Genomic DNA, 27,587 nt, shown 5'->3' with positions numbered 1-27,587 from the left:
GAAACCACGGAAGCCGGACCTGGTGACGAGACCGTGTCGCGGCGGCGGGAGCCCGACTGGCCTCTGGTCCTCGCGTTGGCCCCGCGGAGCCGGACGCTGCCCCCGGCGCGGCGGGGAGAATGGTGCCGAGCGGCCCCGGGCCGGCCGCGCGCCGCCGCTAGTGAGCTCCGAGCGGCCGCGGGCGTCCGGCGAGCAGCTGGCCCGGCCGGGCCCGGGGCGCGCCGCTGCCCACCGGGGCGGGGTGAGCCGGGGCGGGCGGGGGTCAGGGCTCGGCCGGGGCTGACGAGGGCCGGGAGGGGGTGGACCGGCTGGGTTTCGCCCTCACGTCTCGGGCTGCAGCCCCCGCTCCAGCTGCCGATGGGGGTTGGTCCTGGTCCGGCCTAGGATGGTGGCCTCGGCCTGGGTCGCCCGCCACCGGGGTTTGTCCACTCGCGTCCCCGGAGCCAGCGTTCCCAGGAGGCCCTCGAGATGGCAGGACTTCCCACGTCTGGAGCCGAGGCCTGGATAATTTGGATTTGGCACGGGGAACGTGTTGGTAGTTTGCCTTTATTGACTTTGGGTCGCGTTTGCGTTATTCCGTTTGCGAAGGATACACATTTCAAGATGGGAGGGAGAGACTTGCGTATGTGCAGACACTTGACGTGAACTAGTGGCATTTTTGTGTGTGTCAAGCTTGGTAACTATCCAGAGCGGGGGTGGATTATCATCCTCACTCATATGTTAATAAACTAGATTGAGTGGCTTCAAGGTAATCTAGAGGCCGGTAATTTTAGTTCCCTTGATAGGCACCCTCTGGAATAAGACTAGGCCTGTTGTGCTGCTTTCAACCGTGTAAATACCATAATCGGTGGACAGCTGGTGAGGGGGCCTTTGTTGAAGAATCCGGTGTCTGTAGTTTAGTTCTCAGCCGATGACAGCCTTGGCTGAGCGTTGAATGATGAGCTGCTTTGCGGTCTGCCTGAAAGCAGGAAAGCTTGTGGTTGCTGAGTTGCTACTTTCCCGCCTCAGAGATGAGCCCTCCCGGGAGGTAGCGGGAGGCACGACCCCAGGGTTGGGGATGACTGTTGGTTTGTCCCTGTAGCACTCTTTTTGGTGAGCTTGCAGTCTGAGCTTTTTGTATCCCATGTGTAGATAGTTCTCCGTTAAGGCTTGAATGATAAAAGCACCTTCCTGCTCCTTACTGCGTCTAAGAAGTCTCAAAGGAAATAGACCTGTTAATACAGCTGAGATACACTTTATGACTCCAAGCCTGTTTACTCTGGGAGTAAGGAGGCAGTGTGTTGACTTCGTAGTAAAGGTTGGGGAAGAATTTCTGTGGCCTAATTGAGATGGACTGGAATCAGGGCTGCGGAGGGCGTCTGGGTTCTAGGATCACAAATGCTGATGGAGCGCACCTGCTCTGTTGGAGCGGGAGCTGCAGCTGCTGCAGGGAAGCGAGACAGACCTATGTGCAAATATAGTTTTTGCTGGCAAGGGACTTAATTAGAGAAGGGGATGGGGGATAAAACGGGGCAGGACTTAATTGCCATATAGAGATACCAGCTCTTAGAGATTTCCTTCTGATTAGAATCAGGAAACTTTCCTAAAGGAAGTGACTTTTTTTTTTTGAACTTTTTAATTATTTTTGTTGTGGTACAGCTGATTAACAAACTATGTTGCGATAGTTTGAGAGGAACAGTGAAGGGACTCAGGCATACATATACATGTATGCATTCTCCCTCTAGCTCCCTTCCCATCCTGGCTGCCACATAACCTTGAAGGAAGTGACTTTTTAGGTGGACCTTGAAGGATGGGGAGGGTTTGGGTCATTCTAGGTTTGCTGGGAAATGAAAAAGCTTGGGCCTTTGGTGGAAGGGCACCCGGTCTAGGTGGCTAGGCAGTAGGTGTCTGGAAGTATTCGCAGCGACAGCTGGTTAAGGGTTGAATGCTTTTCTGCTTCAGAAAAACACAGGCTACCGAGTCTGACTTCTGGTGGTTTTCTGGGATACAGAGAATTGTTTGCATTTGATGTATGTGTCTTGTTTTGTTAAACAGCCAATGACACGAAGCAGTGCTTAACTCATTTTAAAGACAATGAGAAAAGATGCTGATTGTAATTCCTGTCTGGTATTAACAATCAGGAAATTAAATTTGCTGTCCTCTAGTGGTTTATGTGCCTGTGTTTAGTTTGCCAGAACACAGATCTAGTAACATCTCTGCCACTCTGGCTGCAGCCGAGTGATAAATGGCGGACTTTTAGCCATCACCTGAGTGTTTTTAAGGACACTTAGTTCACTTCACAGAGATGCTGTTTGTTTCTATTACCCAGTTGTTGAAGAACTGTTGAGGCTGTTCAAACAGGACACCCTGGAATGTTATGATTAGTCTTAGGACCTCACTGGCTTCAGCCGTAGCTTTTCTTTAAACATATAGGGACTAGCTTAACTTTTTACTCCTCCTTTTTAACTCTTCTTCCCTCTCTCCCCACTGCTCTGTCTCCTCCTGGTTACAGTCAAGTGTCTGAAAAAGAGTGGTCCTAACAGGGATGGCAGAGCTATGGGATGTTTTTGTCACTGTTAACCTGCTACAGAGTGATACTGACTTGTGAGAGGGCTTTAGAATTTTTTAAGAAAAGTTAAAAAAATTTTTTTCACTGAGACATTCCAATTAAAATGAAAAAAAGGTAATGAAGGAAAGATGATAAGAGTTTTTAGCATATTAAATTTCCATTTAGGATTTGTTTGGTAAATGTAGAAATCCTTAAATTATCTTTTCCATACCAGAGGTATGCCACTCTTTCTGTGTATAATTATAAACCTGGGGACTGTAGAGCAATGTCTGATGGTGATCGTTTGCAGAGTACTGTCATTTGCCATTTTGTGCTATTTGTTTTAAAATGCTGTTTTCAGAACATATCCCAGTCTTTACACTGTGTTCAGATGTTATGATTCCATGTTGTGTTCATTTAATCTTGTCATCACTCATGATTTGTTTTCTTAAGTATCTGTTAATTAAACCCCAAATCATTACATCTCAATCCAAAGATACTCTCAGTTTGGTTTTTAAGTAGGTCAGCAGTTAAAAAAACTAAGAACAAAGAGATGAGTTATTTTCAATTTTGGGACTGAAAAGATGAATTTATTTGTTAAAAAGAGGGATCATGTTGGAAATTCCCATGATTTTATGTCTTGATTTTGAAAACGGAGCAATGCATTAAGTAGTTACAAGTAAGTAGAAATACAACGAAAGTCTGAATTTTGGAAAATAAGTCATGAAATTATATCAGCCCACATTGTTTTCCTTTTGTCTTTATTTGAGTACTGTTATTGCCTAAAATGCACATTTAGCAACTGAAACTTTATGCTTTCTGTTATTTCCCTTTTGATCATTTAAACTTGTTGGGTGAAACAAGTTTTTGAGAGTCTCTTCTGCATTGTAAGTTGTATTCAATTAAGAAACAAGAAACTATTGGCAGGGGATTCCACTCATCTTTGCTTTATACCCTGGTGAAAGTGCTGAAGTGGGAGTTGCCTTGCTAAAGAGATGGGAAATAAGGTAACTGTTTTAAACTTCAGAAAAAATCAATCTTAATTGTGCTTATATTGAAGTCAGCTAAAATATACTATCAGTGGTATGTGCATTTTTTTTTTCCTATCAGGCATTTGACTTGAAACCTACTTATCAACCCTGGTATTGTGATTGGTGGCACAGGTTTTGAGGTCAGGTGAATTAAGTCAGAATCTTAATTGAGTACTTCCTGTGACTTTTTTGTAATATAACGTTGTATAAATTAACCCCTTTTGATTTCCGTTTCCTCTTGGGTAAAATGAGGATAGGCATATTTACTTAGCAGTGTTGTGAGGATTGGGAAATATGTATGTAAAGCACTTGTCACGGAGCCTAGCCCCAGCACATTTTAAATGGTGGCTATTAAAAATGACCCTTAACCCCTAAAGAGAGAGGTTTCTGCTTGTATCACCGTTGATGTCTTAATTGCAAAGCTGTATGACTGCTACTCAGTGTGTATCTCATTTGATGGGGTGGACTCTGTATTCAAACCCGTAACATCTCCTGGGAGGCAGTGGAGCACTTGGTAATGTCCAGGCCCTGGAGTCTAACTGGACTTGAATCCAGGTTCATTTAGGACTTCGCGCAGCTTAGCCAACTTCCTTATGCCTGAATTTCCTCATCTGTAAAGTACAGATGTCATGAGGATAAAATGTGTGCAAAACTCTTAGAACATCGTGCTTCACTCATCAAAGTGGGTGGTAATGTTAGATGTTACTGTTGAGCACCTTCCCAGCACCAGGTCCTGCCCGAGGGAGGAGGTGTGCAGAGACGGCGTCACAGAAATGAGAGCCCACAGGCACAGGATGCGTTTGGAGTTCAGCTGGGCTGAAGGAGGCAGTGGGGCTGGAGAAAAGCCACTGCTGAGAGACGCTGCAGCCGTGGGAGCAGCGGGGCTGGCAACTGGTAACTGCTGGGGTGTCGGAAAGAGTCCAGAATGGCTGGCAGGGGTCCCTGGGTAGAGAGCTGGCTTTCTTTACGAGGAGGAGCTGATGTGGAGGCTTTGGATAGGCTTTGACCTGGATGGGTGGTTCGAGGTGCCTGTGGGTCCTCTATGTGGAATGTTCCAGTAGATGGATGTTTCCATCTGGAGTGAAGAAGTAGGTGAAATGGACAGGAAGCTGTGAATGAGTGTGTCCACCTTGAGCAGAGGGCCAGCGGAGCCCAGGGGGGAACCCCAAGTTTTGAAGAAGAGTGAGAAGGAAGAGCAGCCAGGAGAGGGAGGTCCTGGCAGCTGGAAGGTGGGGTCGCCCTTGGTGTCCATTGCCACCGGGAGGTAACAAGGACCGAGACCCAGACCTCGGCTTCAGTGTCGAGACCTTTGTGGAGACCTTGACGTTTTTCTTAGACTTTGTTGCCCTGCATTTGCTTCTCTGAGGGTCTTTTCCATCTGTATTCACTTTTTTTTGTGGGGGAGGGAGGTGGTTTCTCAGTGCTGGAGAGCTGGGTGTTGAGATTGCCCAGAGTTTCTGTGAGAGGAGCCGGTGTCCTCATCTCTGCTGAGTCTTGGATAATCCAGCATTGCATCCATTAATGTTCTTTATTAGCCTTAGGGTTTGTAGCAACCAGCCTTAAAGCCCTTTGACTATCTTAAACATCACAGGATATTTGAAAAGGCTACTTTAATTTTTACACTCAGAATGAGCCTCTCCCACATCAAGGTGACTGCCTGGCCTTTTCTCTTAGCATAAGGCCAGCATGTTCCTTCAGTGGGCGTTAGAACCAGCTTGCCTCCCTCACCCTCCCCACACAGTCCCCCTGTGGGCTCTTCCATCACTTCCCTGACTCCTAGTCTCCTCAGAACTTTGAAAAGGGTGTGACTTTATAAGAGAGTTTTAAGGAATTTCTCATTTAGCCTAAGGTCAAAAATTCAGTTTAATAAAATGGTGGTTTTGTTGTTCATGTGAAGCGAACTTTTTGATCTAGGTCACAAGTAGTGGTTTCGTGTAACTTAAAATAAGTCAGGAACTGTTTAGGAAATATCATCTGAGAGTGTGGAATCCCCATCCTGTGCAGAGATTCTAGTTTTAAACTGGAACAAGTCGCCACGTGGTGTACTTTAAAGTATGTGGGCTGTGGAGAGGGGCAGAGAGATGCACAGAGGACTTGCGTATCAGCATGATGAGTGTTAATTTACTTCCTTTCCAATAAAATATCATAATTGCTAACTTATCTGTTTCTGCCTTCACTGTTCCCTCGGGAGGCCTTCCTCTTTCACTGGCTCGCTCTCTGCCTGTGGATGTGTTGGTTTCCTCACTTCTCGTGACCCGCACGGCCCTTCCTCCCTCTCATTGAACCAGTGGGGTCCCCCTGTTATCATTTCTTTATGGTCTGATTCCCCCCAACCAGAGTGAGATTTCAGGGATCCCCAGTGATCTCCCCAGGTGGAGGATTGTGTTTATGCAAGCTCAAGTTTACCTGAGTACTTTCTAAAACACCAGGAAGCTCAGAGACCCTTTCTTTTGTTACTGCTAATGCTGGGTCACTTCTCAGCAATATTTGGCTGATACTTCCTCCTTCTTGACACTCTTCTCCTATGCCTTGTAGGACCTTTCACCATCCTGGGCACCCGTTTAGCTCAAGGTCACCCCATCCCAACCCCAGGCTCTCCCAGCCTCTGCCCTAATGGAGGAGCCCACGCTTGTCTGGGGAAGCTCTCTGCACCACCTGCCCTAGGAGCGCGCAGCACCGGGTTGTCTGGAGGAGTCTAGTCAATGTTCTGATTTTAGTTTTGGTTTCTCATAAATCCAAACACAGATCGCCACAAGTTGAGCTTTGCCTTTCTTTAGCACAAGGACATATTAAACAACTGTCGTGTTTTCTGTTTTGTGTTGTTTTTTTTTTGTTTTCTCTCTAGGTGGGTTTAACAAATTTTCTTTCTTGTTTATTGCCTTTATTAATGAAGAAAATTAATGGAATTAAGGTTTAATGAAATTTTATTTGGACCAGGAGACCAGCAGGGTCAATTGACAGTCATTTATAAATTTTAGTTAGAAATTATTATAAAAGAAATACATTCTCGTGATGGAAACGTTAAAGAAAGACATATAATCTCACCACCTAAAAGTAACCACCCTTGTTTACATTTGAGGGTGTGTTATGTGTTTTTTTCCCCTATTGGTGCTTGTGTAGCTCTCATACTTTAAAAACCTGAAATAACCGCATTTTATGTGTTTTAGATCTGTGTTAATGGCTACATAGTTTTCCTACTGGGGCTGTGTTATACTTTAACCATTTCTCTACTATTGTTAGATATCTGGTTTTCCAGTTCTTAAAATTTTATATACTCCTGAGAAGACTGTCATAGTAGTTAAGTCTTTGTTTTCAGCAGGGAGGGTTTTCTCAGGTTAACTTGTTAGAGGCAGAATCACAGAAGTAAGTGTGTGCTGAGCTTTAGTGCTGTTGGCATGCATGGCCAGGCTGGTCTCCAGAAAGCTTGTAGCAGTCTCTTCTCTCCCCCTTTTGAGGACCTCCTAACTTGTGGCTTGCTGGAGTTGACCCTAGGATAATCTCAGCATTGCCTCTTGCTTACTTAAAAGCTGCAGCCTGATGTTTAATGTTGTCATTGAGCTCGTCTCAGAGCTCCAGGTACCGAATCGATGGACTTTAGCTGTGTGCGCTCACACTTGGGAAGTTGGCTCTTGACTTGTTCTGAGTGCTTTACCTCCCTAGGCTTTGCAGAGAGGCGGGTCCAGAGCCCAGGTCACATCTTATCTTTATCCTGGTGAACGTCTCCGATTGGGGTTGGGATGCACTTGGGGTTGGGATGCACGAGTGTAGGAGGGAGGTCAGCTGGTGTGCTTTCTTCTCTCCATAGAGCTTACCTGATTTTTAATTAAAACTGAGACATTTACTGTTGAGAGGATGACGGAGATTTACTTGTAATTCTTTGCAGGGGAAATAAATTTGTTTAGCTCTTGTTAATTCATCTTTGAAAACACTTGTAAATGGTGGAAAGGAATTTTAACTTTATGAAGTATTTGGGCTTTTAATAATTTCACTAAAAACCCACAAAAATGCTTTTACTTTTTAAGTGAATCCAATAGGCTTCCTCTGGAACTTGTTCTAATTAAATTGGTGTATGTTGACATTGCTTGCTAATTTGTGGTTATTTATGTTGAGATATATATACATGTTTATATGTATATGTGTGTTTATTTATATTCTAGAGTGATATGGTTTTAATGATAGCTTTATCTAGAAGGGAATTCAAATTTTTTTTGTTTTTCTAAATATTTCATTATTGTAGTTCCAGGTGGTGCATAGTTCCTAATTATTTTATATGCAATTCAGATTTCATTGTTTTCTTAATAAATGGAGCTCTGATTTACTGTTGACATTTTTGTTTCTGAAACCTAATATTTTATTTTTTAATTGAAGTATAGGTGATTTACAATATTAGTTTCAGGTGTACAACATAGTGATTTAATACTTTCATAGATTACACTCTCTTTAGAAGTCTTATAAAATATTGGCTGTACCCTATACACTGTCCATTACACCTTTGTAGCTTATTCATAGATGGTGATTTGTGCCTCTTAACCCTCTACTGCTGTTTTGCTCCTCTCCCTTTCTCTCTTCCCACTGGTAACCACTAGTCTGGTGTATCTGTGAGTCTGTTTCAGTTTTGTTATATTCATTTGTTTGTTTCATTTTTTAGATTGTACCTATAAGTGATAAAATACAGTATTTGTCTTTCTCTGACTTATTTCACTAAATATAAGACCCTCCAGGTCCATCTGTGTTGTTGCGAGTGTCAAGATTCATTCTTTTTCATAGCTGAGTAATAATCCATTATATGTATATGGAATATTTTCTTTTATTCGTTCATCTGTTGATGGACACTCAGAACATAGGTTGCTTCCATGTCCTGGCTATTGTAAACAGTGCTGCTATGAACATTGGGGTGTGTGTATCTTTTTTAATAATTAGTTTTGTTTTCTTCGGATATATACCCAGGAGTGGAATTGGTGGATCATATTGGTAGTTCTATTGTTAGTTTTTTGAGGAACTCTGTACTGTTTTCCATAACGACTGCATCAATTTACATTCCCACCAACAGTTTACTAGAGTTCCCTTTTCTCTACATCCTTGCCAGCATTTGTTGTTTGAAGCCTGTTTAATGAATAGAGAGTTCTATTGCTCAGCATCCTTGACAGTATTTGGTATTATCAGTGTTCTGAGTTTTGGCCTTACTAATAAATGTGTCCTGGTACCTTGTTTTAATTTGCATTTCCTGATGATATGTGAGAGCATCTTTTCATATGCTTCTTTGCCATCTGAAAAATCTTTGTTGAAATGTCGGTTAAGCACTTTGGCTAATTTTTAAATTGTGTTGTTTATTTTCTTGTTGAGTTTTAATAGTTCTTTGCACGTTTTGGAGAACAGTCCTTTATCAGATGTCTTCTGCAAATATTTTATCCCAATCTGTGCTTGTCTTCTCATTCTCTTGACAGTGTCTTTTGTAGAGCAGAAATCCTTCATTTTAATGAAGTCTAGCTTACCACTTCCTTTTTTCATGAATGGTGCTTTTGATATCCTTATCTAAAAAGTCATCACCAAACTCAGGGTTTTCCCCAGTGTACCTCCTAGAAGTTTTGTAGTTTCGCATTTACTGTCGGGTCTGTGATCCATTTTGAGTTCGCTTTTGTTGAGAGTGTAAAGTCTGTGCCTAGATTCATCTTTTTTGGCGTGCGTATGTCCAGTAGTTCCCGCAGTATTTGTTGAAAGACTTGTCTGAGTCATTGTATTGACTTTGGTCCTTTGTCGAAGATCAGCTGACTGTGTTTATGTTGGTCTATTTCTGAGTTCTCCGTTCTGTTTCATTGATCCAGTTGTTCTTTTGCCATTACCACACCGTCTTGATTACGTAGCTTAATAGAAAGTCTTGAAGTCAAGTAGAGTCAGCCCTCCCACTTTGTTCTTCTCCTTCAGTATTAACTGTTTTGGTTTTTTACCTCTCCATATAAACTGAGAGGAAGTTTGTTGATACCCACAAAATAGTTTGCTGGGATTTTGATTGGGATTGTGTTGAATCTGTAGGTCGAGTTGGGAGGAACTGACATCGTGACATACTGAATCGTTGTATTGATTAACATGAAACATCTCACCATTTATTTAGTTCTTTGATTTTGTTCATGAGAGTTTTGAAGTTTTCCTCATATAGACCTTGTACATATTTGTTAGATTTATACTTAAGTATGTAGCAAGGGGAGTGCTAATATAAATGATACTGTGGTTTTTAATTTCAAACTCAGCTTGTTCCTTGTTGGAACATAGAAGAGCAACTGGCTTTTGTATATCAGCCTTGTATTCTGCAGTCTTACTGAAATTACTAATTTATTTTTCAGTGTAAGTCTGGATTCATTTGATTCATTTAATAAACTTATATTTTAAAATTACCTACTTGGTGTTTAGCTATTGATAAAGTAGAGACAATAAGATGTTGTGTCTACCAGCGAGAGGCTTACAGCTTGGTTGGGGTAGACATGTACGCAGGCAGCTGCAGTAAGGTATTTCATTCTGTGTGAGAAAGTTTTGGCGTATAGTGGGGACATAAAGGTGAAAGTCACTTCTCCCTGAGGGACTGCTAGGGGTGGGAAATGTTTCATAGGATGAGGTAACCCTTCATCCGGGACTTGAAAGAGGGAAGTTGAAGTAGTGAGAAATGGCGTATGATGGTCAGGAGGACCTCTGGACTCAAAGGCCTGCAACTGTAGTATTGTCTAATGTGTTCTAGGAATTGTAGGCAATGGCACCTCACTCCAGTACTCTTGCCTGGCAAATCCCATGGACGGAGGAGCCTGGTAGGCTGCAGTCCATGGGGTCGCTAAGAGTCGGACATGACTGAGCGACTTCACTTTCACTTTTCACTTTCATGCATTGGAGAAGGAAATGGCAACCCCATCCAGTGTTCCTGCCTGGAGAATCCCAGGGACGGGGGAGCCTGGTGGGCTGCCGTCTGTGGGGTTGCACAGAGTCAGACACGACCGAAGCAACTTAGCAGCAGCAGCAGTCAAACCATTAAGAAGCAGACAAGACGTAGTTTATGATTATAAGGAACTTGGACTTTATTCCTAGGTCATTTGGAGCTCTGAGATAATAAAGCAGTGGCAAGATTAGATTTGCATTTGAAAAAAGTCACTGACAGGAAGGTGAATTATTTAACCCATTGCAGGAAGATCCAGTTGAGACTCTTAGCAATAGCAAGTGAAGATGATAAGGGCCTGAACTAAGGAGAGTATCAGAGGGGTGTGGGAAAGAAGAGTCAGAAGTAAGAGATGTTGAAGAAATAGAATCTTTTTTTCCGTATGTATTTACTTTGGGCTGTGCTGGGTCTCCGCTGTCTCCTGCTGGCGCTCTCTGGCCGTGCAGTGCAGCGGCCGCCCTCTCGTCGCGGGCTCCTTCTCACTGCAGTGGCTTCTCTCGTTGTGGAGCACAGGCTCCAGGGTCATGGGCTGTAGCAGTTGTGGCGCACAGGCTTAGTTGCCCCACAGCATGTGGGATCTTCCCGGACCAAGGATCAAACTCGTGTCCCCTGCATTGCAAGGTGGATTCTTAACCACTGGGCCGCCAGGGAAGCCAAGAAATATAGTCTGTAGCGCTTAGTAGTTGCTTGGGTATGGGGCAGCAGTAGTCTAGGATGTTCTCCGAAGGTCTAGGTTGAGATGGGACTGCAAGAGGAAGGGTCAGATTGGGCAGGAGTGCAGGTTAGTTCAGTTTTCGACATGTTGTAGAATGTATTAAGTACAGGGGTAGTCAGTGGGCGCTGAGATACAGAGGTCTTGGGGCTGTGGGACATGTGGAGGACGGATGCAGTGTCAGTCTCCATCATCTTAAGAAGATGGGGCAGAGCAGGTAGATCTGAGATAACATTTTGGGAGGGAAATCCACAAGATTTGGTGATGAAATAGATTGATGATAGTGGTGAGAGAAAGTCATACAGGTAAATGAGAAGGTTGAGGAAAGTTTACATTTTGAAATGCTTCCACTAAAAAAGAATACAAAAATCTGAGATAAGATTCCAGCTGCAGAGGTTAGAAAAACCAAGCTGAGCTAACCCAAAGAAGGCCAGTGCAGAAAAATAATTTTTTTTTAAATGGAGAAAGTACTAAAAAAGAAAAGAAATTATCTAGATGTAATCTGTAAACCCAAATACTGCTTTTTTTGAAAACACAAATACAATACAGCTCTGGTAAGGCTGATTAAAAGGAGAGAGAAGAAGACAAACACGTCACAACATTTGTAATGAAAAAGAACAGGACTACAAGTAAAAATTGAACAAATCACCAGATAATACTGGTTTCCCTGGTGGCTCAGGTAGAACAGGATCTGCCTGCATTGCAGGAGACTCGGATCAGAAAGGTCCCCTGGAGAATGGAATGGCTACCCACTCCAGTATTCTTGCCTGGAGAATCCCATGGACAGAGGAGCCTGGCGGGCTACAGTCCATGGGGTCATAAAGAATCAGACATGACTGAGCAACTAATGCTTTGACTTTCACAATTAAAAATTGGACAAATCACAAGATAATACTGTGCCAGAAATGTTAAAAACCAATATAACATGGGCAATTTGCTAGAATAACATGTCTTATCAAAATTACTAGAAATAGAAGACATAGATTTTTTAAAAATTATTTATTTATTTTTGGCTGTGCTGGGTCTCTTGCTACAAGCGGGCTTTCTCTAATTGCAGTGAGCAGAGGCTACTCTCGTTTCAGTGCGAGGGCTTCTTGTTCAGAACGGGGGCTCTAGGGTGTGAGGGCTTCAGTAGTTGTAGCACAGGGGCTCAAATAGCTGTGGCGCGTGGGTTTAGTTGTCCCAAGGCATGTGGAATCTTCCCAGACCAGGGATCGGACCTGTGTCCTCTTCATTGGCAGGCAGATTCCAACCACTGGACTACCAGGGAAGTCCAGCTTATTTTTAAAGCATGAGTAAGTAGTTAAGACAGCCCGTCAAAATACAAAACTAAAAAAAACTTGAGTCCAGATGTTTTTTTGGTCAAGGTCTATCAAACTTTGGGGCTTCCCTTGGGGCTCAAAGAATCCGCCTGCAAGACGGGAGACCTGGGTTTGATCCGTGGGTTGGGAAGATCCCCTGGGGAAGGGAAAGGCTCCTCACTCCAGTATTCTGGCCTAAAGAATAGGGCTGTATAATCCATGGGGTTGCAAAGAGTTGGACATGACTAAGTGATGTCCAACTGGTTTTCACTCTATCAAGCTTCCCAGAGAAAGAAGCAAATATCTTATATATGTTGTTATAGAAAATAAATGAGTGAACACAGTCAGTTAATCCTATGATATTAGAATGACCTAACCATACTAGTCAGGGAGTATATATAGCTAAGGAGAGAATGATTTTGGCTTATCATTTTTTTTTAATCTCACTTGTGAATAGATGTGGAAATTCAGAGAAAAATTTAGCATACATAAGTCAGCAATATAGTTTTAAAAGATCATGATTATATTATTCAAGAAATGCAAATAAATTGTTGTGAAAAAAAATGAGCATAGTTCATGTTAACAGATTAAAGGAGAAAAATTGATTGTTCAGAGGTTGCAGATAAAGCATTCATTAAAATGTAACAGTTATAATGAAATTCTCTTTGCAAACTTGAAATAGAGGGTACTTCCTTAACCTGATGGGGAATTTCTGTGAGAAATCTTTAACATATACCATATTTATTAGTGAAGCATTAGAAGCATTTCCTTTAAAGTCAGGAATGAGGCAAGGATTCCTATTATTGCTGCTTCTGTTCATTTCACTGAAGGTTCTAGTCAAAGTAGTAAGAGAAAAAAAAAGATGAAACAAGGGTTGGAAAGAAACTCTTACTGCTTGTGGAGTTACTGTCAAGAGAAGCTACAGTCTAATTCAAATTTGAAAGATTGTAGCAAAGTGTCTGAAATTGAGATCAATATACAAAAGTCTATTGCTGCTGTATAAACTAACAACAATGGAAAACGTAATTTTTAGAAGACACTGTCAATGGTAGCTGTATAAATGATCTTTGAATCAATCCAACAAGATGATTAAGAGAAAATTAAAAAAAAAACCAAACTGTTGAAAAAGAAAGTGGACCCAAATAGACATTTACTGCTAGAGGATATGAGGTTTCTTTAGAAAACGATGAAAATGTTTGAAAATTGATTATGGTGATGGTTTCCCAATCTATGAATTGAATTGTATACTTTAATTGAGTGGATTACATGGTGTGTGAATTTTATCTTAATAAAGCCATTAAAAAATTAAGAACCTGTCATAGGGCCAAAAATACCATAAACCATATTTAAGAAAAACCCAGACTTGGAGTAGTTATATATAATGTTTAGAAAAAATTGGAAAAAAGGTCCAGTGTCTAAAATATCCGAAAACAAAAAACTTTTGAATGTTAATAAGACATAGGCAAACATCCTACTGGTGAATGGCCAAAGATTCAGGCAGTTCACCTAGGAAGAATCTATATGGCTGATAAAGAAGTAAAAAGACACTCTTTTCAGGGAGATGTAATTTAAAATAATGGTGAGATATACAGTTTCACATAAAATATCAAATGTTGGCATGAATGTTGGGAAATGGAGCAAGTGCTTTCCTTGCAGGTAGGGGGCTGGGGAGAGGAGTATAAACTGGGACAACTTCCTTGGAGAGTCTGACAGTCAGGTTGCAGATGGGCCTACTGGTGACGTCTTTGTGTTAGAACCACTCTTGTGCCTGCTGAGGTGTCCTTTGTGAGTGACACAGTGGGAAGAACCCGAGATAACTCAACTATGATACAGTTGCATCGTGTACAGCAGGTAAAACCAGTGGACTGGGTCAACAGATTATGTCTCAAATCAGAAGGTTGAGTCAAAGCCTTGTGAAAACAGACAGGTACGCAGCCTGGCTCGTTGCAAGTGGTTGCTCTTCGTTCTTAGGTGCTGTTGATGCGTCTTTTTCTCTCTCAACTTTAAAAGCTGGCACATATTTAAAAAACCGTTTTTAGTATTGTCGCCTGATCATACATACAAGAACTTATTACGTGCCTCTGCAGTTCTCGGGGCCAGGAGCCGGGGCTGTAGCAGTGAACAAGATGGGCAGCATCTCTGCTCTCATGGAGTCATGAAAGAGGGATGATAAGACTGTAAACAAGTTGAAATTTAACTGAACAGTGTGAAAGGAATTGAGGTGGGGTTCTGGGAGATCGGGGGTGGAGGTAGTCACAGAGGGGCTCTCTGAGGAGCTGACTACTGAGCAGAGACCTGCTTTTGAAGAAGAGCAAGTATGTGGAAATTTAAGGGGGAAGGACTCGAGGCAGAGGTAAAAGCCTTCAGGTAGGATATGTTCAAAAATTCCAAGGATAAAATAGGAATAAGTTTAGCAAAAGGAGTGCAAACATGTGCTTTGAGAACTGCAAAATACTGAAATAAGGAGAACATAAATCAGTGGAGAGGCACCCCAGGTTCGGGGACTGGAAGACAAATACCATTAAAGACTGATCTGCAGGTTCAGGTGACTCCCCTGTAGAGATTGAGAGCTGCTCCTGAGAAAGATGCGTGTGGCCAGCGCCCAGTGAATGGGGGAGGGAATGTTGGTGGAGATGGAGTTACCAAGGCTGGCGGGGCTTCTGGATCATGACACCCTGTGGGCCTTGACAGGAAGGCTCAGCTTTAAGCAGGGGAGTGATAAAATTCAGGATTTGTCTCCACCAGGTGCTGGAACGGGCAGGAGTGTGGTGGTGAACAGGATGGAACGTGAATAAATAGAATTCCGCTCTTCAGTGGTAGGAAATGAGAGCACCCTCAGCTTATTTTTGTACATGTTGGCATGTATTTGTGTCGTGTCGCTGACTGACTTACCTGATTTCTTAAGTAACGTGGAGGTAGCAAACGTTCCTTAAAGAATAATTAAGAAAATTCCAACCGAAAGAATGTCTGTCTTTTAAAATCCTACCATTTGGAAGTAATGACAGTTAATATTTAGTGTTTGTTTCCCCCCACCCAGTCTTTTTGAATGGATTTATGATCAAACAGTTCTCAAGTTCAATAACGTGTGACCTCCTCACCCGCCAACCCCATTAAAGAAACAACGGAGTTGTTTGTTTTCTTTCGGCAAGTCTGTCAGTGATGCTGATGAATTCCTTCCAGGTGAAGCTGATCAGAATAATGTTCAGCATCAGCCCACTGGAGAACCTGAAGCTGTACATCAGCAGCCGGCCCCCCCTGGTGGTGTTCATGATCAGTGTCAGCGCCATGGCGATAGCTTTCCTGACCTTGGGCTATTTCTTCAAAATCAAGGAGATCAAGTCACCGGAAATGGCAGAGGTACAGTAAACCCTCAGTCCTCCTCTCGGGTGGGCTGGGCCTTTGTAGGGTGGGGAAACACCTTTTGGCTCTCCACTTGCCTTTCTTTGGTTTGTGACTTATTTATCCCAGTGAGAAGGAGTCATATTTATTGAGAATTTTTGATCTTCCATCTTGCAGTGACTCACTTTGGTAGGAAATAACCTAGTCAGATAGTTATTGATTTAAATAATGCTACCAGCTTTACTGAGACTGTTTCAGCAATGAAGCATGTATTTTATTTTTTTATCTTTTATTTTTTAAAATTTAAATTTATTTATTTTAATTGGAGGCTAATTACTTTACAATATTGTATTGGTTTTGCCCTACATCAACATGAATCCGCCACGGGTGTACACGTGTTCCCCATTCTGAACTGCCCTCCCACCTCCTTCCCCGTACCATCCCCTGGGTCATCCCAGTGCACCAGCCCCAAGCATCCTATATCCTGCTGAAGCATGAATTTTAGAAAGTGCATTTGTAAAATGTCTGTGTCAAGAAGTTCGAGAACTAACTTTTTGCTATTCACATTAAATTAGCTAATTGCAATTAAAAAAAACCATAAGCATTTATTGTAAAACCATATATTGTCATGGAGTTTCATACTGTACTGAAAGCCTTTTAATTGGGAAGAAAGAATTGTAAAATATTAGAAAGCAGGATTTTATTTCCAAATACATTTCTCTTATCAAGGAAAACTCTAGTTATCTACAAACTTGCCTTATAGATTTGTTTTTTGGTCAGTTTAAATGAATTATTTGGGCATTGCTCTTTAATTGCTAATCTAGGTATGTAGTAGTTTTTGAACAGTCATAATACAGATTTTGTATGTTTTTGGAAATTCTCTAGGGGTCCAGCGGTTGACTCAGTGATTTGACTGCCAAGGGCCTGGGTTCAGTCTCTGGTCGGAGAACAAAAATCCCACAAGCCATGCAGCACAGAGCTCCCCTGCCCACCCCAGAAAGCGTGTTCTTACATATCAGAAAACAGTAGTGTCCGCAATCTCGTTGGATAGGGGTGAATGACTGTATACCTGTTAGTAAGTGTACATTATGCTGAACCACTGATACGGTGAATTTCCTGGTGGATAAGTTTCCTTTGGGACAACTTAGTTTCCATCTTAGTAGCTTCTGTGAGTGCCCCCTGCACTTTGTCTTCTTGGGTGTGTTCCTTGGAGGGGATGGGGGCGGGGGCGGCATTGCGTTGCTGTCACAGTGTGTGCGCCTCGTGATGGAGCAGAACTCCGCTCAGTGGTGGGGATGGCACTCGCTCCCGTGCCCTGCGCCGTTCTGGATTATAGATGATCTTGGCAAGAGGAACCACCTTCTCTGACACAGAGCAACAAGCTTGAGCTACTTCTCCCACTAAACCCTACCAAAGAGTTTCTTACCAGGAGACGTACTGGCTGGCTTAATTCTCCCTTTTCTGACCCTGCCTGAGTCTTTAGGGCTGAAAATGGACATTCTAGCCACAACCAAAGTTCTGCAGCATCCTGGCATTGCTCTCCCTCCAAGCTCAAGTCCATGTTGAATGCTCAGCCAGGGCCAGAGGTTTAAGATGTAGCCTGGATAATGAGCCCTTGATAAGCAGAATGGAGCCTGACCTTGGCCTTGGCCAACTGTTCAAAATGGACTCGAGCTCTGCAGGAAAGCAGAGCTGCAGGGCGCTGCAGAACTTTATGATTTCATTTCGGGATTTTATTTTCAAATGAGGGGCCTGGGTATATAGGGAAAGTTTGTGACTGAATCAGAAAACTTAATTCTGATTCTGCCTGCTCTCACCTCAGCTGGAGTTGGAGAGTCCCCACTTTGCTCTGGGTCTCAGTTTGCTCATGTCTGGAATATGAAGGGGTGAGACTAGAATGTTCATTCTCAGCTCTAATGTTCTTGAATGTTGAGTTTTCAGGTGTTAGGGAGAGTGTAATTTGAAATTGCTGGTTGCCCTCTTACTAATGCCCACTTCTGATACACTGGGGCTGTAGCGGCAGACTTGGCCACTCGGGAATTACTTGGATGGCATCTTTAATTAATGTTAGAGTTCCTGGATGTGTCATTTGGTTTGTCTTGACATTTGGCAGCTCTTTGTAGATAATGTTACTTGGGAGAAAGGAGTGTGGAGCAGCCTAGGTTGATTTGTTGTTGCCATTCTAGCCTGAGTTCATCTTTGAGTTTCTGCCCAAATGAAAAAACACCCTGGTGGATAATTTACTATGTTGGTATCTGTTTTAAAACTGTTTATAGTTTAAACCATCAGTACAGATATAAAGAGAAGCTTGAGAACATCTTTTCTCCTCCCTTTTGAAATTGTTTCTGTCGTAAAGTGGCACCCAGGGTCCATGACTGGGGGGAGAAAGTATTAACACCAGGGTGGGTATTTACTGTGGTTTCATGTTCTCAAGAGAGAGAGCTCAGTGTAGAAAAGTGACCTTATAAGAAAATATTTTAAGGCAGCCTTTATTTTTAAAAAATAGCTAATGGTACCCAGAGGGGTGGGGGGTGTGAGAGGGAGGTTTAGGAAGGAGGGGACGTGTATACTTATGACTCATTCACACTCTTGTATGGCAGAAACCAGCACAGCGTGGCAAAGCAGTTATCCTCCAGTTAGAAATAAAATGATAAAAATAGCTCATTGTAACTGCTAAATGAGTTTAGATTAATACTTTGAATGTTTTACTACTTCTGTTCAAGCCGTCTTTTCAAATTTGATTCTGAGGCTAGATGGTTTTCTGTAAGTATAGTATCCTTTTTCCTCTTCACATATTTTCCTGAGTTGTTTCAACTCAGCTGATTTACTAGGTCATGCCAATGAGGAGTTCATACTTTAGATTTTGAATGTGAGAGTGTTTGGGGTTTTCACAGTCACGCCCGCGCAGGAAGCTGCAGGCTGCGCTCGCACCGTCGCTCTGCAGCACTGGCTCGGACGCCACACCGCGGGCTGTGACTGTGCCATGGCGCCGGTGGCACTCAGACGTCTCACCCTTGCTTCTCTTTCGTTTTACCAAAGGACTGGAATACTTTTCTCCTGCGGTTTAATGACTTGGACTTGTGTGTCTCAGAGAATGAAACGTTAAAGCATCTCACAAACGACACCGCAGCTCCGGAAAGCACAGTGACCAGCGGCCAGGCCAGGACGTCCACGCAGTCCCCACAGCCCCTGGAGGATGCGGGCCCACTGAACATCTCTGTGGCCATCACCCTCACCCTGGACCCACTCAAACCCTTCGGCGGGTACTCGCGCAACGTCACCCATCTGTACTCCACCATCCTCGGGCATCAGATCGGCCTGTCGGGTACGTGAATGGCGGCCAGCTCCCCAGGCTTTCTCTGGCCACAGCTGTTACCACACAGAGTATTGAGTGTCCGGTTTCCCTCCTCAGACTTGCTGAGTCTTGGTGTGTGTCCTCCCTTTTGTTGAGTTTGAACCAACAAAGTCAGGGAGGAAGCATTTCTACTACATCTCCACTTGCTCGAGTGCTTGGTATGCAGTAGGTGCTCAATGAAAGCTTGCAAGTGGGAGACTGGGAAGAAACTATGAGGCCTATTTATGGTCTTAACATTTTTGAATACATTTTGTAATTTGTATTTTTTAAATTTAATTGAAGTACAGTTGATTTACAGTGTCGTGTTAGTGTCTGCTGTACAGCAGGGTAACTCAGGTGTAGATACACACTTCATCATATTCTTTTCCATTACGGTTTGCCACAGAATAGTGAACGTAGCTCCTTGTACTGTGCAGTAGGGCCTCGGTGTCTATCAGTTCTGTCTAATAGTCTGCCGGAGGGGAGGGAAGGATTGGGAGTTGGGGATTAGCAGAGGCAAGCCCAGGTCTGTTCTCTGTATCTGTGAGTCTGTTAAGCACAGATTGTTTAAATTCTGGTTCATCATGTTGGCGTTTTCAGTACATACTACAGATATTGCTGTTAGTCTTAAGTTGTTTTTTTTTTTTTTTAATGCACTGGGCTAAATGCTAGGAATTAGAAAAAGTCCCAGATCTGGTCTCTTCCCTTTGCAATTTTGGGATATGAAAGAGACAAGCATAACGTAAGTTAATATTCATCAGGCACTTAAGAGTAGTTCCTGGCAGACAGGAAATGCTGTATAAATGCTTGTTAAATAATATGAAACACCTGTAGAACATTGAGCGCTGCCCTTGGACTAGTACTAAACCCATGACAGACTGTAGGTGAATCAGGAGAAGGTTGAAGAAGTAGTGGGAGCTGGAATAATCAGGAGGGGCTTTGTGCCAGAGACTTGAGCCTCAGAAGAATCATCTTTGGTTACCAAGAACCTTTTAAAGTCCTTAAAGGAACTGGGGAGTGCCTGGCAGCCCCCTGCTGGCTGCTCCTGGTGAGAGGTGTTCCCGTGTAAGGCCGTAAGGGCAACGGCTGGGTTTTCCACGGAGCGGGTGGACCTTTTTCTTTTGCTGTGATGTTTAATACCTTGGTGTTCATTTGCACTTTATCTCTCACCTGTCCCATGACCTTTCTTAGGTCTAACCTGCTGATCCTCAGTGTGCTTATATGTGAAAGGGTTACAGTAACACTTCTTCGGTCTTGTTCATGGGATAGTGGTCCACTGGGTGAAGCGATACATACACTGTGCCAACGGTGTGGACTCACGCAGCCCCAGCTTTCCCACCCAGGCATGGCCGGGCCCTGGCGTGGCCTCTCCAGGCGGCGGCCAAAAGCGGCCTGGCTGTGTTTGCCACACCGTGGGTCTGCCCAGTGAGCAGGCCTCAGAGTCTGGCTCGGAACAACCACTGTTGTTCCCGAAACCCCGCAAAGGCAGGGGTCCCACCTCCCTGGGTTGATGGGATTCTTGGGTGGGTTTGATTTCAGGATTCAGTCAAATCCCAGAGAATCATAAATGTATGATTTCTTGCCTTATTTACCAAAACACTGATTTCTCTTTCCAGGCAGGGAAGCCCAGGAGGAGATAAACATTACCTTCACCCTGCCCACATCCTGGAGCTCGGACGACTGTGCCCTTCACGGGCATTGTGAGCAGGTGGTGTTCACAGCCTGCATGACCCTCACAGCTCACCCCGGCGTGTTCCCCGTCACCGTGTAAGTGCGCCCTGACCCCCATGTGTGTATGTGAGAAGCTGTTTACCGTGAACTTGACTAGGATGCATTAGCAGCAAATTCTCAGGACAGCTGGCGTCACATTACCTTGTAGAATTGTCATTGCTGGGACTTGTCTATAGGATTATTTCAGTTTAATTTGCTTTTCTGAGGTAAAACTTCTGCATATAAATATCAGAGGGTTAGTGTTTCAGTAAGGTTGTAAAAGCATCGGGTTGTGTTTGCAGGTTTTAGACTTCCTTTCCTGTTGGTAGAAGAAGCCACAGGAAAGATGCATATGAGCTGATCCTGTGACCATAATGACCCATAATGACGGCTTCTGAGCAGTATTTTGTTCATCTCCATTATCCAGGAAGACTTATGTTTTAAATTGATAGTATAAATTGAACCTTATTTTCCATGAAATAGTTACTGTTGCTGAACCTTCTGCTTCTTTTTTTTTTTTTTTGAGCACCTGTCAGTGTTAACTGCTTTGCCTTTAAGCCTGTTCTTGCCTCTGCTTTCTCTGTAAAGGAGGTAATGATCTATAAATACATGAAATACACAAGGTGGAGCCTATTTAAGGATCTTACGCTGAGTCCTTTTCAAGGGATTAATCTGTTTTAGATGTTCGGAGGTTTGTAGGCCAAATTCAGCATTATTTGCTGTTGGTTGTAACAGCTGATAGAGAAGTTTATATGGAGAACTTCCAGTGGTGACTGAAAGTTTAGCTTATTTGAGAAAATGGGCTTACAAGGAGTGACTTCTTTCTGGTGAGAGGACCTAGGATTGATTTCCGAAAGCAAAAATCTAACACCCAAACTCTCAAGTGTCGGTGCCTAGTTCTTATTCTGTTGTGTTTATTAATTAAAAAAAAAAATCACTGAACTAAAAACATAATAGGCCTTATCTCAAGAGAATACAGCTGTCTCCGATTTCTCCTTCCCCACAAGAGGCCCTGCTCAGCGCTGTGTCTCGCCTCCTTCTCCTGCAGACAGCCGCCGCACTGCGTTCCTGACACCTACAGCAACGCCACGCTCTGGTATAAGATCTTCACCACGGCCAGGGATGCCAACACAAAATACGCTCAAGACTACAACCCTTTCTGGTGTTACAAGGGGGCCATTGGAAAAGTCTACCATGCTTTAAACCCCAAGCTTACAGTTATTGTTCCAGATGTAAGTGAGAAGAATCCTGTGCGTCTGTGTGTGTCCTGAAACTTAGAGCAGACCCTGCTTACCTCCTTTCTTGGGTTAGCTTAGCTCCTGCCATTCTCGATGTCCAGCCGGGTAGGGAGGCCAGGCTGGGGGAGGCTGGAGACTTGCCGAAACACACCACCCCTTTGGTTAAGGAAATTGCTTCTGTTGTTCATTGTCCACTTTGTCCAGCAGCAGTTATGTATTGATTGCGGCTGTGTGCCTGACTCAGAGGGGCTGCCGGAGAGGCTGGTCCGTCTTCCTCCTGCACACGCCCTTTGCTGAAGCGTCTGTGGTTAGTGGCAGTAGGAGCAGTACGCGGTGTGGGACTCAGGCAGATGTAAACAGGAGAGGACTGGCTGGAGACTGATGCCTGGATGGGCTTTGACGTTACAAAGAGAAGACGGCGGGAGGCCGTGTCCTCTGAGCTAGTGGGAGATTTGCCGGTTTTGTTTGCTCCTCAGACTGGGGCCCGCTTTTAAAAGACTGCACTGAATTTTTGTAAATGTTCTTCTCTCTGTCAGTCCATGCCAGGTGGATTTCTTTTCTTCTTGCCTGGCCCCTCTCTTTCCTTATGTCTCACTTTCACCAAGTTGTGGGCGTTGGAACCCCAGGGCCTGCAGGAGTGAGCGGTGGAGCTGAGACTGTGCGGCGGGCAGGGGCCAGGTTCCTGAAGGCCCTCTGGGCCTCCCGGAGGCCTTGAGATCTCAGAGGAGGAGGCCAGCACTGCCTGCGTTGGGGTTGTAGAAATTTGCAAAGCAGTGTGTCAGGAAGACTGGTCTGCCCCCCTGGTACATGAAATGGGATGGAGCCTGAGGAGGCCTGGAGCTGTGAGAAGGAACAGGAGTGGAGGCCTGGCTGGGATCTCAACACCCGGCCGGGCCTGGTGGCCGGTTGCCTGTGGCACTCAAAGGCGAGTCACGGCTGGTGTTTGCAGCCAGGGGCTCATCGATGTGGGGAAAGGCTGCAGCCTCCCTGGGGAGGAGTAGCAAGGGGTTAGGAACACAGACTTGGGGGGTCAGCTGTGCAGCTTGAGGGCTGTGAGAACAAGAAAATAAGGGAAGGAAGGGCAGGGGTTAAAGGCTCCGGGGGGAGTTTGAGCAGAGTACCGCTTTAGGAAGGGATGGTGTGGGTGGTATCTGGAACACCACAAGCTCCGGCTTTCCTCGTTGAGAAGATAGGAGAACCTTCTGTTCCCATGTGTGAAGGAACGCTGAGGCAAGCCTAGAGGTTGTGCCCCCTGATTTCAGGAAGCCAGCCTTAAAATCTCAGTGACTCAGTGTGGATGTCTCTGGTTGGTTCTCTTTGTTTAGGATGACCGCTCGTTAATAAACCTGCACCTCATGCACACCAGTTACTTCCTCTTTGTGATGGTGATAACGATGTTTTGCTACGCGGTTATCAAAGGCAGACCCAGCAAACTGCGTCAGAGCAATCCTGAATTCTGTCCCGAGAAGGTGAGCGGTGGGTGGGTCTGGCCCAGGACTGCTCTAGAGGTCCCTGGGTAAAGTCCTAGTTAGTCCTATTTCCACTTACTGTGGGTGAGTCTTAGTTCCTGTCAGCAGCCATTGCCCCTCAGCCTATAATGTAGTGCTGCATTTTCAACCATACACCCAAGTCTTTGGTGGGAAAAAACTGTTCTCACATCCCCAGTGGAGGGACTTCCCTAGAAGTCCCAACTGCTGCTGGACTCTGTCCTTCCAGTGTCCTGGTCAGCAAACTAAGATGCCACATGCTACACCGTGTGGCCAAAAAACAAAACAAGCGAAATGAAAATTAGATCATCAACAAATTACAAATCAGGGACTTCCCTGGTAGCCCAGTGGCTAGACTGCACTCCCGGTACAGGGTTCTGGGTTCGATCCCTGATCAGGGAACTGGATCCCACATGCTGCCATTGAGCCCTGGTCCAGCCAAATAAAATATTTTTAAAAAAAACTACTTCAAAAATTCTGTATTTAAAAAAATGTTCCCCGCTGGAGAACAGCTAACCCTGAGGGCTGCCTCCGTTCCACTGAGGTCAGTGTGCTGGTCACTTCCCAGAGCGCTGAAATTTGCCCCCATCTCAGCTCAGTGCTTCATGAGATCAGCTGATTTCTATTCATTACCTCCTAGATGAGCTTAATCTTTTTAGCATTTAATCATTCCCCTGCCTGGCAGATGCGTGCGTGTGGCTCCCTGGGTTTGGGGCTGGGCCCAGGCCCCCAGTAGGAGAGCTGGTGGGGCTGAGTTACCTGCTCGTCGCTGCGTGACTGGTTGGCCGTCTTGCTCTCTCCTAGGTGGCTCTGGCAGACGCCTAATCCCACAGCTGCCGTTTTCCGAGAGAGACTGAAAGAACCATAATCATCGCCTGCTGAAGCCAGCCTGGGCCTGGACACTCTGTGAATACATTATCTTGCAATGTTGGGTTATTCCAGCCAAAGACATTTCAAGTGCCTGTAACTGATTTGTATATATTTATAAAAGTCCATTCAGAAATTGGTCCAGTGATGCACGTGCTTCGCACTGGGTGCCGCCAGAACCCTTCAGCCTCACCTGTGGACTCGGCAGGATGGCCCACGCGGCGCCCAAGGACTCTCGACCTCGCTGCCAGAGCAGGCCCTGCTGTCTTTCCCGGGGGCCCGAGGCGTTTCACCGCCATGGGGGAGGTTACCTTTGGTTCTTGTTCAGCGCGATCTGTACAGAATGTTCAAAACAGTCTGCACCTTTGATATACTGCATTTCCAAAGCCACCCCAATCCAGTTTGTGGATTTTATGTGTCTGTGGCTTAATAATTATAGTAACAACAATAACACGTTTTTCTCTGTTTTGCTTGCAAGGAAACATACCTTTCTAAGTTTTTTTTTTTTTTTTTAATCCCCCTCTTTTTCCCTTTGAAGAGAAAATAGTCACATTTTAATACTACTCTAGTTAGGAGAGATTTGTGCTTTTATCTTGAGTAAAAAGTTAAATATTTAAAAGTCACTTACTTGGTAAAGATCAAAGTTTCATTTTCCACGTGGACAGTGAGGAGTCTGGTCGTGTTTGACTTGAGCTGGCTCAGAGTGCTCCACTGTCCTTTTTCTTCTCTGCTGTTCCTTACCTCCAATATGAAAGTTGAAACAGCTTCCTCACTCCAAAGGGCTTCAAAAATGAAGTACAAATGGCTCTAGAGTGAAAACGAGCCATTCTCTTTTCTGCAGTGCAAATGACAGGAAAGGAGAGGGTGATGGTTCGGTCTAATATTCATGAAAGGGTTTCTTGTTTTCTTTGAGGAGGTAGTGGATTTTTCTTTCCCTGGTGTTTTATGGGGAGGTATTTCATTTTTATGCAGTTAACATACTTGGAAGGAAATGGCAACTTATAGATACAACATTAAGAAAACGTTGGCTGTGAAATCTGAGGGAAAATGATTCTGATTTGCCATTTATCAGGAAAACCAAAAGCATTTTTTTTCTTGTAACATTCTGATGATCTACTTCTTTTATCCCTTTTTCCTTCCAAGTCATTTTCATTTTAAGACGGTTGTGCATCTTTTCTAGCCCTTTATCCCTTATGTTATTACCATTTTTCTTCACAGCTTTTTGCCTTCCTGACTTACAGTCAATGATTTCTGAGAGTTCGCCCAAGCAGTGATAGAGCGAAAGGGCAGTTAGCAGCCTTGGGTGTGACTGCCAGCACTTCTTCCCCTTAACTCCAGGTCTGTAGTCAGTTCTAAATTAGAACCAGCCCTGCAGTCTGAAATATATTGGCCTAGAACATTTTATCCCAAGTTTTTTTTTTTTTTTTTAATCCCAGGCATTCTTGAATGGAAAACATTTGTGGGCTTTTACGGAAGGTTATTAAAATAATCATCATAGTAACTTGATATGTTAATACTTTTTTTTTCCTTTTAGTACATTTCAAGCACAATAATCAGACTTGTGTATCCGTTTTTTTAATGATATGAGTTGCTTACCTGATGCATAGCTAACCAGTTAATTTAGTTTTCTCTTTAGAGACTTTGAGACTTACAAGATGAGATTGAGAAAAAGCCATTTGCTTGGCCTTTCGAAACATCAGTATCATTAAGACCAACAGACTTTAGATGAAGCTGCTACTGAATTAATAAAATCCCAAGGAAGTAGAGTTACAGGAATAGATTATTAACTGGCAGAGTAATATAAAAGGAAGACAGGTGAAAAAAGTCAGTTTCACTGGTTCGTTGGGTCCAGCTTGTTGCTAATATTAATGACCCTTGTGTTAATTACAGGGACTGGCTGGCATCTGCTGGTAGGGGAGGAGGGACTCTGTTAGGCACAAGGAAGGGAAGTGCCAAAAATGCCTGGACAGTATGACTTGTCACGAGGCCAGGACAGAAACACACTTTAAAACCCAGCATTCTCCCCTTGCAGGTGATCTCAGATCTTACAGAAACCCAGTCAGGTGTACAAAGGCAGGCTGGGGATGCCAGGGGTGCTGGGTCCACCGACCCCCAGCAAGTCCAGAGGACCCGTTACTATCCGGGCACGGACAGACAAGGTCCTGTCCTCCACTGTCTCTCACTGGGAGGGCGGGGGACCTCAGGATGAGAAGAGGGTCGTAGACAGGGCCTGTCTCCCCTCCAGGGGCGACCCCGTGCAGAAGCACTGGCCCGTCCTCAGGCATCTTGGACTGGAGTCCAACAAAAGGTCAGCAACTTACTATTAAAACAGTTGTTTCAGATCATATTGATCTCTTTCCCTTTTCCTTTTGTCCTTTCACTGTATGACTTGAATCAGTTTTGATTCTATTTGTAAGTTTTTCTCGTCATTAGGAACCTGCCACTTGTGTTGCGTTCTCTTGGGCAGTGTATCGGGGTTCAGCCTCCTGGTTTTTCACCCTCCTGCAGGCACCGTGGGGTTCCGAGGGCCAGCGGGTCCGTGTCACTCACCTTGCTGCATGATGGTTGGTAGCCGATCTGTCCGGCATTCACTCCCAGGTTAATTTTCTGTGTTGAAACTCTGTGCACATGTGCTTTCCAGAATAAAACGTCTGAATTTATTCGCTGTGTCTCCATTTCCTCCTGTCTGCTGGGTGTTTTCTAAGGGAAGAACATACACGATAAGTCAGTGGGGATGTTTTGCAAGCTGTTCTTACGTGTCAGCTGTCGTCAGGATGAGGGGCGGGCACTATTAGCTACCAGGTGGGCTCCACCAAGCACCCAGGTCTTCTCCCCCAGAGTACAGAACCTTAGTGTTCTGGACCCACAAGTGCTCGCAGACCTGCCCGACTCCTGCCCGGAAGGAGGAGGAGATAGAGAGCAGTAGGAGCGTTTGAATGGGGACGGGGTTTACAGACACCCGTCTCAGTCCCACGCACTCTCCGTGTGCTCTCGTCCCGAGGTACCAGAGCTGGTCCTGACTCCCTGGTACAGAGCTACCACACAGGCCAGCCCTGCTTCGTCAGGAAAGGCATCCTCTGCAGTTACGTGTAGCTGTGAAGGGCAGTGTGCTCACCGATGTGAAT

The 27,587-nt window shown here is 44.4% G+C and overlaps 1 protein-coding gene across 3 annotated transcripts; it reads left to right on the top strand.

Annotated features, from left to right (window-relative positions):
- The first annotated feature begins 191 nt into the window (after positions 1 to 191).
- On the top strand, positions 192 to 27,122 carry TMEM248 (transmembrane protein 248). Of its 3 annotated transcripts, XM_052654134.1 has the most exons (8): positions 226 to 241; positions 15,233 to 15,303; positions 15,668 to 15,844; positions 18,866 to 19,151; positions 20,777 to 20,927; positions 21,919 to 22,102; positions 23,434 to 23,577; positions 24,400 to 27,122. In XM_052654134.1, the coding sequence occupies exons 3-8, from the start codon at positions 15,686 to 15,688 to the stop codon at positions 24,418 to 24,420; spliced, it is 945 nt and encodes a 314-aa protein (XP_052510094.1). In that variant the 5' UTR covers positions 226 to 241; positions 15,233 to 15,303; positions 15,668 to 15,685; the 3' UTR covers positions 24,421 to 27,122. The 3 variants fall into 3 exon arrangements, with proteins under 3 accessions (XP_052510099.1, XP_052510094.1, XP_052510090.1); XM_052654139.1 differs by lacking the exon at positions 15,233 to 15,303 and having other exon boundaries at positions 192 to 241; XM_052654130.1 differs by lacking the exons at positions 226 to 241; positions 15,233 to 15,303 and having other exon boundaries at positions 15,647 to 15,844.
- Positions 27,123 to 27,587: the final 465 nt, after the last annotated feature.

The sequence above is a fragment of the Budorcas taxicolor genome, chromosome 2 (genome assembly GCF_023091745.1).
Source record: "Budorcas taxicolor isolate Tak-1 chromosome 2, Takin1.1, whole genome shotgun sequence".
Taxonomy (NCBI): Eukaryota; Metazoa; Chordata; class Mammalia; order Artiodactyla; family Bovidae; genus Budorcas; species Budorcas taxicolor.
Note: the sequence above shows the minus strand (reverse complement) of the source record. Positions and strands in the feature narration are given on the sequence as shown.

Coding starts and splice junctions, on each gene's coding strand:
- TMEM248 (XM_052654130.1), top strand. CDS start 15,647: ATGCTGATGAATTCCTTCCAGGTGAAGCTGATCAGAATAATGTTCAGC. Junction 15,845..18,865: donor AGTCACCGGAAATGGCAGAG/GTACAGTAAACC, acceptor GTTTTACCAAAG/GACTGGAATACTTTTCTCCT. Junction 23,578..24,399: donor CTGAATTCTGTCCCGAGAAG/GTGAGCGGTGGG, acceptor GCTCTCTCCTAG/GTGGCTCTGGCAGACGCCTA.